General features: G+C 42.1%; 1 protein-coding gene across 1 annotated transcript in view; it reads right to left on the bottom strand.

Annotated features, from left to right (window-relative positions):
* rpp30 (ribonuclease P/MRP 30 subunit) overlaps positions 1-13873 on the bottom strand; it is a 61397-nt gene that overhangs the window by 41484 nt on the left and 6040 nt on the right. The window contains exons 3-4 of the mRNA XM_078412898.1: positions 7423-7479; positions 1279-1353 (exon numbers count right to left, since the gene is read on the bottom strand). Of these exons, the coding sequence (XP_078269024.1) occupies positions 1279-1353; positions 7423-7479 (132 nt within the window). The remainder of the gene's footprint in view (positions 1-1278; positions 1354-7422; positions 7480-13873) is intronic.

Raw genomic sequence — 13873 nt, 5'->3', positions numbered from 1 at the left:
TACCGATGCATTACAAAATCAATCGTAAGCCATTCATTTTAAATACATTTCAACTTCAATAAATACTATTGCAATTATCCTTGGTGAACTAAAACTGTTTACTAAGCTTCCCTATGAACATTAGACACTTGGCTATACATCTCCAGCTATCCTCCAATTGTAAGGTTCTTGCTGCTTTTTGCAGTGACCTGAGAGAGCTGGAGGAGCACAGTATGCTCCAGTTCAATGCTAATAAAAATGTCATTCAATTTTGCATCACTCCTCTACTGTGGCCAGTTATCATCTACATCTTTATAATTACACAGGCTGTTTCATAAATTTATCTGTCAGCATAAGTCCAAGAAGATCAAAATCAGCCTAATCCTAACTTCCAGCATTACATCCAGTCTAGCAGGTCACAAGTTTAGTATATCTGATCTGTTTGGAAAGCTTTTTACTCTACCTCTGCACATGTGACAATAATAAAGCTAAACCTGTATATATCCATGTGTATCAAGTGCTGTAAGAATTTCTATCCCCACCACTCTTTCAGGCAGTGGGTTTCAGATTCCTACCACACTTTTGATTTTTTTTGTCCTCATTGCCCCATCTAACAATTACTTTAAATGCAAGCCTCCTAGATTTTGACCCTTTGCTAAGGGAAATAAATCCCTTATATTAATTCCTCATCTATATACTAAAACTCTCGTTTGTTTGTTTGTTTGTTTGTTCCTGAACTACAGCCAAAATGGTACACGATAGCATGATAATTCTAGGCCCACCTGACTCGCTGTTGTCCCTTTGGTGCTAATGGAAGAAGTTTCATTGAAATCGGTGTTATATTTTTAAAGCTATTCACATTTTAAAGTTTAAATCTATTTCCTAGGGAGGGAGGGGGGGAGGAGAGAGGATAAGGGGGATGGAGTGGGGGGGGAGGGGAAGGGAGAGGCGAGGCTGAGCTGGAGGGAGGATAAGGGGGGTTGAGGGGGATGGAGTGGAGTGGGGGGGGGGTGGGAAGGGGGGGGGAGATGGGGAGGAGAGGGTGCTGCACCAATGCAGCAGAGGTTTGGGCCCAACGGGTCCACTTGGTCTAGTAATGTTATATAACTCAAATACGTCTCCCCTCAACTTTTCTGCGCCAAAGTAAAGCCAAATTCAATTGTCTTTCTCCATTTTTACAATTTTCATTGCAAGTAACATTCTTGTAAATCTTCTCTGTGCAATCAAATAAAAAAACATTAGGAATGACTAGTTCACAAACCACACACCTTAGAATTAAAATGAATGGTTAATACTTACCAATTGATTGTAATGAGAAACATCAGAGGCAATCAAGGTAAGCCTAGTCATAATTTTAATTGGCTTTGATTTTCCCTATTTGACAAAAAATCTCTTAAGTTACATGATTTCACGTTTCTCGTTTTAAAAATCACAAAATATACTTTACCCTCAACTAGAATAATTTATTTCATCACCCTGCCCAAAATAATCCTCTGTAGAGTTATGCTAAAAAATATCTGCACTACTACCAGTATTAAATATTAATCATAAACCATTGAGAAAAGAAGTCCTATAAGTAAATAAGTGAATGCATTCTGACTACTTTAAAAAATCTCTAAGAATACTTAATTTCAAAAAATCTTACAAAGTGATAATATTCAAAAAATATTAAAAAACATAGAACATAGAAAATAGGTGCAGGAGGAGGCCATTCGAGCCAGCACCGCCACTCATTGTGATCATTGCTGATCATCCACAATCAGTAACCCATGCCTGCCTTCTCCCCATATCCCTCGTTTCCACTAGCCCCAGAGCTCTATCTAACTCTCTCTTAAATTCATCCAGTGATTTGGCCACCACTGCCCTCTACGGCAGAGAATTCCACAAATTCACAACTCTCTGGGTGAAAAAGTTCCTTCTCACCTCAGTTTTAAATGGCCTCCCCTTTATTCTAAAACTGTGGCCCCTGGTTCTGGACTCCCCCAACATTGGGAACATTTTTCCTGCATTTAGCTTGTTCAGTTCTTTTTACATTTTATATGTCTCTATAAGATCTCCTCTCATCCTTCTAAACTCAAGTGAATACAAGCCTAGTCTTTACAATCTTTCCTCATATGTCAGTCCCGCCATCCCAGGGATCAATCTCGTGAACCTACGCTGCACTGCCTCAATTACAAGAATGTCCTTCCTCAAATTAGGAGACCAAAACTGTACACAATACTCCAGATGTGATTTTACCAGGCCCTATACAACTGCAGAAGAACCTCTTTACTCTTATACTGAAATCCTCTTGTTATGAAGGCCAACATGCCATAAGCTTTCTTCCTACTTATCTACTTTAATTGGTGTATGTTTCCAAAATTTACACTAAAATGGTGACAGCTTTACAGAAAGAAAAATACTTAATTATGTGCAACTGAGCAGAATTCAATAGATTTGTATTCTTTATTATCTCATTATGGTCATGCTGCAGTTTAACACAAATAGCTCTTATATCATACGCTGCTTAGCAATCACTCCTAGAATATCTAACCAATTTCACTATATCTAGTTGAGGAAATGGTAAGTTTAGTATTGCTGCCTGGAATGCAAATTGCTTGTAAACCAAATTCACTAAGCACTGAAAATAAATATTTTGGAACAATGACAATTTTTTTTGCATTTGGCAAACAAAAAAAATTAGAGAAATAATATTAAGCATAAAAAGTACAAAAAGACAAGTTTTAAGTGTTCAAAAAATATTTTTAAAAACAAAGAATTACAAATACATTTGAGCAAAAATTGGTTGAAGAAGGTGCCCCAGTGACGGGAAACATAATGCTTCCCAGCCAAACCCGCAAGGGCGCTGGGAAGCTGACACACCTTCTGACGCCAAAGAAATCCATCCTTGTGGGGACATGGAACATCCAAACCATGTTCCAGGCTGGCAAGGCTGCCACTGTTGCCAATGAAATGGTGCGCTACAATCCTCACTGGGCTTGACAGAAACAAGATTGACACAGTCAGGGGAGATCAAATTGGCCAGTGGGCAGTCCATTATCTACTCCGGAAAGATGAGAGAGCGAAACATACAGAGGGAGTGGCCATAATGATGACGAAGAACACTACAAAGGCTCTAATGACATGGAAACCCATTAGCTCTCGCCTCATCTCCGCAACCTTCAAAACTAACAAGAGAGTGAAAGCCCACATAATCCAATGTTATGCACCCACCAACGATGCAGAGGAGGAGGTCAAAGACAGGTTCTATGACAGCTTGAACCACCTACTTGGTAGTATTGGAGCCAGAGATCTCATTATCCTGATGGGTGACATCAACGCCAAGATTGGAGACCAAAACGAGGGATATGAGGCAGCAAATGGAAAACATGGGAGTGGGGAAAATGAATGAAAATGGCGGTTGCTGAGACCTGTGTTAACAATAACCTGGTGATTGCGGGAAGTATGTTGTCCAATAAAACAATCCACAAAACAACTTGGGTGTCACCAGATCATGTCACAGAAAATCAAATTGACCATATTTGTATCTGTAAAAAGTTCAGAAGGTCCATGGAAGATGTCAGAAGAAGAAGAGGAGCAGATGCAGCTTCAGACCACCACCTCCTGATACGGAAATTCAAGCTAAGGCTGAGGAGACACCACTGGGCCAAAAGCCAAACAGCGAAATACAACACTTGAATACCTCAGCAGTGCTCAAGTGGTGAAGAAGTTCAAGGATATCCTCTCAAGGGAAAATACAGAGCTACAGCTGAGGAGGAAGGATGGACAATAAATGAGGAGTGGGAACACCTAAAAGCTGCTTGGAGCTCAACCTGTGAGGAGACCCGAGGGAGAAGGACCCCAAAACACAAGGATAACACTAGAAACCCTCAACACAATCCTATAGAGGATCCTTTCAATCCTTTCAACCCAGGAGGCGCAGCTCGACAGATGGGTAGAGCATTTCGAAGAAGTCTTAAAACATGCCACATATTCCCAAAACCAGGATACCACTACATATTAAGTGTGATAGACCAACAAAATCAGAAATAAAGGCTGCAATCAAGCAACTGAAAACTGGCAAGGCTGCTGGCCCTGACAATATTCCACCTGAAGCCCTTAAAGTAGATATAAACTCATCAACAGACATGCTCTACGGCTTCTTTGGGAGAATTTGGGAAGAGGAAAAGACACCCACAGAATGGGCAGAGGGATACATTGTGAAACTGCCAAAAAATGGTGACCTAAGAAAATGTAACAACTACCAAGGGATTAGCCTACTTTCTGTACCCAGTAAAATTCTCAACAAGGTCATCCTCAACCGTCTTCAGGAAGCTGTAGATGAGAGGCTAAGGGACCAGCAAGCAGGATTCAGGAAGGATCGCTCATGCACAGACCACATAGCAACAGTGCGCATCATCATTGAACAGTCTATTGAATGGAACACGTCCCTGTACATCAATTTCATCGACTTTGAGAAAGCGTTTGACAGCTTAGACAGGACAGCACTATGGCGCCTAATGGACCACTATGGAATTCCCACCAAGATCATAAATTTAATCAAGAACTCGTATGATGGAACCTCATGTAAAGTTATGCATGCAGGCCAGCTCTCCCAGAGCTTGTGTCAAGACGGGCGTCAAGCAGGGATGTCTACTGTCACCATTCCTGTTCCTCCTGGCAGTTGACTGGATCATGATGGAAACAACTGAAGGGAAAAGAAATGGAATTCAGTGGACAATGTGGGAACAGCTAGATGACCTTGACTTTGCTGACGACATAGCTCTCCTTTCACATATACAGATACAAATGCAGGAGAAGACGGACTCTTACAAGCTGCAACAAAACTTGGTCTTACACCCAATACAGCAAAGACACAGGTGATCAAGATCCACTCTAAAACCAGCAACCCTATCCTCATGCACAGCACTGCCCTGGAGGAGGTAGAAACATTCACATACCTAGGCAGTGTTGTGGACACCACCGGAGGGGCAGATGCAGACATAAAAAACAGAATTAATAAGGCTAGGGTGGTGTTTAACATGCTCAGGAAGATCTGGAGCTCAAAATACATCTCAATCAACTCCAAAATACGCATCTTTAATTCAAATGTGAAGCAGGTAATGTTGTATGGATCGGACATGGAGAACAACAAAACACACAACAAACAGGCTGCAAACATTCATTAACATCTGCCTCAGGAGAATACTAAACATCTGGAGGAGAGACAAAGTAAGCAATGTGGACCTGTGGAAAAGAACAAGCCAGGATCCCATTGATTTACAAATTCGAAAGAGAAAATGGAGTTGGATTGGACACACCCTCAGAAAACCTGCCACTAACATCACCCGGCAAGCCCTGAAATGGAACCCCCAAGGAAAAATGAAAAGAGGTTTCCCCAGGAACAGCTGGAGAAGAGGTGTCCAGGCAGAAATCTCTGAGAGTGGGCTCAACTGGGGAGATCTTGAAAGAACCGCCAACAACCGAGTGAGGTGGAGGACATTTGTCAATGGCCTATGCTCCCTAGAGGAGCCAAGGGCTTAAAAAGAAGAAGTGAAAATAAATATTTTGGAACAATGACTTTTTTTTTGCATTTGGCAAACCAAAAAAAAATTGAGAAATAATATTAACCATAAAAAGTACAAAAAACAAGTTTTAAGTGTTCAAAAAATATTTTAAAAAACAAAGAATTACAAATACATTTGAGCAAAAATTAAAAATGCTAGTTAGATCAATGAATATTTATTGCTGAGAAATCTACAAAATAATAAAACTAACATTTGATTACCAGATTCAAATGGAAAATTTCTAAAGCTATTTGTTCTTATATAGTTAATCACATAAAAATACACATCTTCAAAATTCCCCTTTTAATAAGATTACAGAGAAAGATAAATTATTATCTTAAATAAAAACCTAGAGCTGTTGGATTATCAGACGATGAATCCCCAAATATATTACTATAAACTTCTGCATTGTACTAACATTTTTCACAAGAAAGAAGTTGATGAATGCAAAGCCGTAGACATTGTCTATATGGACTGCAGCAAGGCAATTGATACGTTACTGCATTATTGACTGGATATTATAGGGTCCACAGAGAGCTAACACTGATAAAGAATTGGCTTCATGGAAGGAAGCAGAGGTGATGGTGGAAGGTTATTTTCTTACTCAAGACCTGTGACTATGGTTTATAACAATGATTTGGATGAGAATGTACAAATTCACAGATGACAATAAAGTGAGTGGTATCATAGATGGTGAAGATGATTATCAAAAATCACAGAAGGATCTTGATCATTTGGGCAAGTGGGCTGAGGAATGGTTGATGAAGTTTAATACAGATAAGTGCAAGGTGTTGTGTTTGGAGAAGTCAAACTAGAGCAGGACCTTCACAATGGATGGCAGGCTTTTGGGAGGGTTGTAGAGTAGAGGGATCTGGGGTGCAGGTACCAAGTTCTTTGAAAGTGGCATAACAGGTTGATAAGGTTTTCAAGAAAGGCTTCTGCACATCAGCCTTTATTATTTAGGATTATGGTTTTGCCCAGAGTAGGGGAATCAAGAACCAGAGGACAGAGGTTTGAGCTGACAGGGGAAAAATTTAATAGGAACCTGAGGGGCAATCTTTTCAGTGAGAGGGAGATGGATATATGGAATGAACTGCCAGTGGACATAATTCAGTCAGGTACTATAACACCACTTAAAAAGATATTTGGGCGGGCTCATGGATAGGAACAGTTTAGGATATGGGCCAAACATGGGACCAATGTAGATGGGTTGTCACGGGCAGGAATGTTTGTGGAAGAAAAATTAATATCCTTCCTTACTTAATTTTGATTGGAACTGAACATAAGGTAACAAAAAGGTGCTTGGATGTGACACTTGGCATCTTTCGTTGACCATGTGCAGAAGAGGTTAGTGGGAATCGGCAAAGTAAGATTTGACGTACTACCTCTTGTCTGGGAATGTGTCGAAGGGTGGATAGTAAACGTAAACATGAAATGATAGAAGTGATAACGAAGCTTGTTTTCCTTATTACAAAAAGTATGTTATGACTAATGAAAATAATTGGTACCCATGTAGTTGATAGAATATTTTCGTAGAGTAGTATCTAACAGAAAACAAAAGTTGTTTACTGCACAGTATAAATGTCGGCTAATTCTGCTGTGAAGTCAGAGAACTGGTGAGCAGTTTACTGCCGCCAGTCTCTCCATGATATTATGCAATACAGTCTCTTGAAGCAAACCTGCGAAGTCACCGCTTTTCATTTTCCTTTTATTTCTCTCTAAATTAATTTCTTCCACAATGTTGGTTATACGGGCAAGTTGGCCTGAAGGGCCTGTTCCCATTCTGTATGCCTCTGAAGAATGCTAATCTGATCTCCAAAATAGACAAATTCAGCCTGACAGAAACGTTGTCACTAGCACATACTGATAATCTCTTGAAATGTATTTCTGTACATACCTGTACAATAGGTGGAGATGGAAAAAGCTCTGCAACAGATATTGGATTGGTAATTCCCTAGAAAACATTTTTTTTGTGCAATTAATACAAATGGAAGAAAAATTATTTAAATTAACGTAGCTCTCCCCCTGCTTTTGTGGATGGACCCCTCACCAGAGTCTCCTGTGTGTCCCGCACTTCTGCTGTCTCCCTCCGTCCCCTTCCACCTTTATCCCTCCTTCTGGCTTCACAGTTCACTTCTCCTTCACTCCTTATCTGACACACTTTTGCCTCCTTTTCATTCATAGCCTGTTTCTACCAATCTCCTAATCAACCCTCTCTTACCTGTATCCATCCATCACTTACCAGGATTTGTCCCGCTCCCACCTCTTTTCCAGCTTTCTCCCCCGAATTACAATGTCTGAAGATGGGCCCTGACCTGAAATGTCACCTATCCAGTCGTCCCGAGATGCTGCCAGATCTGCCGAGTTACTTCAGCACTTTTTGTTACATATAAATTAATTTGGTGGCACTCAAGATTAAAATGTGAATGTTTGTAATACATCACAAATTATATTAAGATATGTAGCCAAATATAATCCAAGCATCTAACAATAAAATGACACGAATCAATATAATTATGAAACGCAGCTGCAATGTAATGTTCATCATGAAATTCATCAATTAAGAGGAGAGTTCTGGTCTCTTGCTTTAATAATTGTTTTAATGATGGAAGGTCATGGACACAGTTTTCAGACTCTAATACCTTCTTTCCAATGGTAGGTGGGAAATGAGAGCGTGGCCAGGTTGGTGTGGATCATTGATGTTAGCTCTTTTGGGGGCAGCACCTCCTATGATGGTGGGGAAGTCAATACTAGTGATGGGCAGGGCTGTGTTGAACATGCTTTATAATCTTCATTCCTGGGCTTTTGAGTTGCAGAAAAAGGCCGAGATGCAACCAGTGCAACGAGATGTTCTCTACATACACCTGAAGTTCACGACAGTGTTCCCCTCAATCTTCTAAGGAAATAGAGATGTTGATGGACTTTCTTTATGATTGCATGAATGTGATGGGCCCAGGACTGATCTTGAAAGATTTGCATGATCAGGAACATGAAATTGTTGACTCTCTACACCACCAACCTGTCTATGATGATGGATCTTTGGCTCTCCCGTTCTAAAGTCAACAATCAGCCCCTTTGTCATGCTGATGGTGAGAGCAAGCGTGTTTTCCTGGTACCAACTTTCAATCTCTCTCCTATCCTCTGACTCATCGTTACGCGTTATTCATGCAACAGTGGTATCAGTAATTAATTGAACCGTGTCTGGCTAGACACTCATGGGTGTAGAGCAGGGGACTGAGCACAGTCATGAGGTTCTCCCGTGCTATTGGGTGTTGAGTAGGAATTGTTTAGGAAGGAACTGCAGATGCTGGTTTAAACCGCAGACACAAAATGCTGGAGTAACTCAGCAGGACAGGCTGCATCTCTGGAGAGAAGGAATGGGTGGTGTCTCGGATCGAGACCCTTCAGACTAGTTAGGGATAAGGGAAACGAGAGATATAGACGATGATGTAAGGAGATAAAGAACAATGAATAAAAAATATGCAAAAAAGTAACGATGATAAAGGAAACAAGCCATTGTTAGCTGTTTGTTGGGTGAAAACGAGAAACTGGTGAGACTTGGGTGGGGGAGGGATTGAGAGAGAGGGAATGCCGGGGTTACTTGAAGTTAGAGAAATCAATATTCATACCACTGTGCTGTAAGCTGCCCAGGCGAAATATGAGATACTGTTCCTCCAATTTGCATTTAGCCTCACTCTGACAATGGACAGAAAGATATGTGTGGGAATGGGAAGGAGAATTAAAGTGTTTAGCAACCAGGAGATCAGGTAGGTTCAGGCGGACTGAACGAAGGTGTTCAGCGAAACAATCACCCAGTCTACGTTCGGACTCGCCGATTTATAAGAGTCCACATCTTGAACAACGGATACAGTAGATGAGGTTGGAGGAGGTGCAAGTGAACCTCTGCCTAATCTGAAAGGACTGTCGAGATCCCTGGACAGTCGAGGGAGGAGGTATAGGAACAGGTGTTGCATCTTCTGCGGTTGCAGGGGAGGGTACCTGGGGAGGGGTTTGGGTGAGAAAGGATGTTAACCAGGGAGTTGCGGAGGGTCTCTGCGGAATGCGGAAAGAGGTGGAGATGGGAAAATGTGACTCATGTTGGGATCCCGTTGGAGGTGGCAAAAATTTGGAGGATTAAATGTTGTATGCGACGGCTGATGAGGTGAAAGGTATGGATTGGGGGACTGTCTCTGTTGCGACTAGGAGAAGGGGGAGCAAGGGCGGAGCTGCAGGGTACCAAGGAGATACGAGTAAGGGCCTCATCAATGAAGGGAGAGGGGAACCCCCGTTCCCTAACGAGTGAGGACATCTCGGATGTTCTGGTATGAAACACCTCATCTTGGGCGCCAATGCGGCGTAGATGGAGGAACTGGGAGTAGGAGATCGAGTCTTTGCAGGGTGGGAAGAAGTGTAGCCGAGATAGTCATGGGGGTCTGTGGCTTTGTAATAGACATGAGTCGATAGTCTATTTCTTGCGATGGACAATGTGAGATCAAGAAAGGGGATGGAGGTGTCGGGGACGGTACAAGTAATTTTGAGTGCAGGATGGAAACTGGTGGTGAAGTTGAAGTTCATGAGTTCTGCATGGGTGCAGGAGATAGCACCGATGCAGTCGTCAATGAAACGGAGATAGAGTTCGGGGATAGGGCCAGTGTATGCCTGGAACAGGGATTGTTTGACGTACCCTACAAAGAGGCAGGCATAGCTGGGGGCCATAACTACACCTTGGACTTGGTGGAAGTGGGAGGAATCGAAGGAGAAGTTGTAAAGGGTGAGGACCAGTTCTGCTAGGCAGAGTAGAGTGTTAGTAGAGGGAATTTGGACGGTTCTGCGGTGGAGGAAGAAACGGAGGGCTTTAAGGCTTTCCTGGTGGGGGACAGAGGTGTAGAGTGACTGAACGCCCATAGTATAGATGAGGGAGTTGTGTCTTGGAAAGTGGAAGTCATTAAAGAGACGAAGGGCATGTGAGGTGTCTTGTACATAGGTCGGAAGAGATTGGCCAGGGGGGATAGGATGGAGTCAAGGTACGTGGAAATCATATCGGTGGGACAGGAGCACGCAGAAACAATGGTTTTGCCAGGGCGGTTGTGTTTATGGATTTTGGGAGAAGATAAAACCGGGCTCTGCAGAGCTGGTAAACAATAAGGTCGGAGGCTGTGGAAGGCAGACAGCCAGAAGTGAGAAAATTAGAAATTGTTTGAGATTATGATCTGGTGCTGATCTGTGGGATCATGATCGGAGTGTCCGAGAGCTGGCGCCTGGCCTCAGTACGGTAGGAATTATTGTTGCCAATTTGTGCTGATTGTGGTTTGCCAATAAGGAAGTTGAAGATCCAGTTCGCTGAGTTTGATATCAAGTTGAGGGGAAATTGGAGTTGAAGGCCGAGCTGTAGTTGATAAATAACAGCATGATGTATATGTTCTTATTGTCCAAGTGGCCCAGTTCAGAGCGAGGAGCACACCTGTTAATCTATTGTGGCAGTAGACAAATTGTAGTGGGTCAAGGCCACTGTTAAGATAGGAGTTGATTTGTGTCATAACCAACCTTTCAAAGCAATTCATCATCACCGACATTAGTGCCACCGATCAGTCGTGATTGAAGCATGTAAACGATATTGAGATGGGAGGTAGTTAATGAGCATTGGCATTTTCTGAGCCATATAGTGCCATCTGCAAATTGTATCATAGTGGTATAGTGCAACTTCTAGAAACCGGTAGCTCTTTTAACTAAAAAGAAAATCATGCATTTACCCAGAGCAGATTTAAAATAGTTGGATGACTGAGAATTCTGATTTGTATGTATATTGGTACTATATTATGTGGTTCTAACCTATCATTGGAGAATAGAGGCAGATACAGACACAAAGAATTGCAGATGCTGGTTTAAAAAAAAAAGAAGCCAAAGTGCTGAAACAACTAAGCAGGTCAGGCAGCATCCCTGGAGGACATGGATACAAGATGTTTCGGGACGGTACACTTCTTCAGACTGATTGTAGTGGGGGTGGGGGAACAGTTAGAAGAGAGGTGGGGGCAGGACAAAGCCAGGCAAATTATAGGTAGATACAGGTGAGGGGGGAAAACAATTTTTTTGTCTCAGTTCTCTCCTCATCGCCAAGAGCAGCATGGTGGCGCAGCGGTAGAGCTGCTGCCTTACAGCGAATGCAGCGCCGGAGACTCAGGTTTGATCCTGACTACGGGCACTGTCTGTACGGAGTTTGTACGTTCTCCCCGTGACCTGCGTGGGTTTTCTCCGAGATCTTCGGTTTCCTCCCACATTCCAAAGACGTACAAGTATGCAGGTTGATTGACTGTTTAAAAAAATTGTGCCTGGTGTGTGTAGGATAGTGTTAATGTGCGGGGATCGCTGGGCGGCGCGGACTCGGTGGGCCGAAGGGCCTGTTTCCGCGCTGTATCTCCAAATCTAAAATCTAGTAAATCTACCAACCCTTGAACCAATTGCTGAATCTTTGCTGTACTCTCTCTATATTGTAAGTGCATCTTTTCTTTACTGAGGAGACCAAATGTACACATTAAATTCTAGATGTGGTCTCTTTAAGGCACTATACTCCTTATTTTCCTAACCTATACTCCTAACCTTAAGCAACTGATTGGTTCCACCAAGATGCAGGACAGAATGCCACAGGAGAACCTTCTTTCCTGTGGTTACAACTCCACCCCCTTCGGTCGTGGGGTAGACTGAGACCGACTATCCCCCCCCCCCCCACCCAATCTTTGCACATCCCCAAAGCCTTTCCACTCGTCACTTTAATTTCATGTTTCAGGTATTTAGTGTTGGCAGATCAATTTCCCTCCTGGGATAATTAAAGTTCTATCACATTGTATTTAAATCCTTTTTTAATAAAGGTTAACATACCAATTGCCTTCTAATCACTTGTTTCACCTGCATGTTGGATTTAATACGAGTTATCAATTTTGACTTTTAATTGTGAAAACTAACAAGACATGCCAGAAATTAAATTTTTTGATAGGTAAATGGTTAAAAAGGGTATTAGGTTACAAAGAACACACAGCACATCATCGTGAGATTGGACCAGACCATATCTTCCTTTTTATGGGGAAACAAACCACGGCGCATCAGGAAAGAGTATCTCCAGCGGTCCAAGTCAATGGGGGGGATGGGCCTTCCAAATTTCCTTAAGTATTATTGGGCATGTAATATTCAGAAGCTTCTCTACTGGTCTAATCTGGAAAACACTCCTCTTTGGGCACAAATGGAGCTGTCCTCGTGCCAGTACTCTCTTTACTCTTTAGTTTGTTCAGGTTTACCGCTTACCTCTATTGCCTGTTCTGTGCCCACCGTTACGCACACTTTAAAGATCTGGATGCAATTCAGGAGACACTTTGGTCTTACAAGGCCATCCCTATATTCTCCAATACATCGCAATTATTTGTTTAAACCATCATGTACTGATTTTACTTTTCAAACCTGGTTTGATAAGGGTATCAGAACTGTTAATGATCTGTATGGTGATGGGACCTTCTTGTCATTTCCAGACCTGTCTGAACGGTTCAACTTGCCCCGATCACATCTATTTCGCTATTTTCAGGTCAGGCACTTCTTACAAAGGCAATTTCCAGAATTTCCAAGTCAGCCCATTTGCTCTGAAATTGATTATATTCTTCTTTTGAATCCCAATGCGCAGAGGCTGATTTCAATTATACACACTGAATTGGGCATGTAATATTCAGAAGCCATTAAGCCTGAATCTCTCCATAATCTTAAGGTAGCTTGGGAACAGGATTTGGGGTTTGGCATGACGGATCGGACATGGGAAACTGTGCTGGGACTTGTTCACACTTCCTCAATTTGTGCTAGACATAGTCTTATACAATGTAAAACTTTGCATCACACACATTACACTAACACTAGACTAGCAAGAATATTTCCCGGCACGAGTGACGCATGTAACCGTTGTCGACAAACACCTGCCGACTTGATTCACATGTTCTGGACATGCCCCCGCCTGTCTGAATTTTGGACGGGGATTTTTAAATCCTTTAGGGATATATCCGGTATAGATATTCTACCCAATCCTCTTACAGCTCTTTTTGGTGTCCCTTCCGGAACTAATACCCCCCGATATCTAAAAGTAATTATGTCTTTTACTTCTCTTTTGGCTAGACATCTTATACTTCTTAATTGGAAGCATGTATTGCCACCCACTCATAACAGATGGATCAAGGAAGTGTTATATCACTTAAAGCTAGAGAAGATTAGATTCTCTCTCAAACGTTCACAGGAAAGCTTTAAAGAAACATGGTTACCGTTTCTAAATTATGCAAAAACTTTAATGATTGTTTTAGAGAATGGGGATAAACCAAAGTGCT

This window comes from Rhinoraja longicauda, chromosome 16, assembly GCF_053455715.1.
Source record: "Rhinoraja longicauda isolate Sanriku21f chromosome 16, sRhiLon1.1, whole genome shotgun sequence".
NCBI lineage: Eukaryota > Metazoa > Chordata > Chondrichthyes > Rajiformes > Arhynchobatidae > Rhinoraja > Rhinoraja longicauda.
The sequence above is the reverse complement of the archived record's forward strand: the minus strand, read 5'-3'. Positions and strand labels throughout refer to the sequence as shown.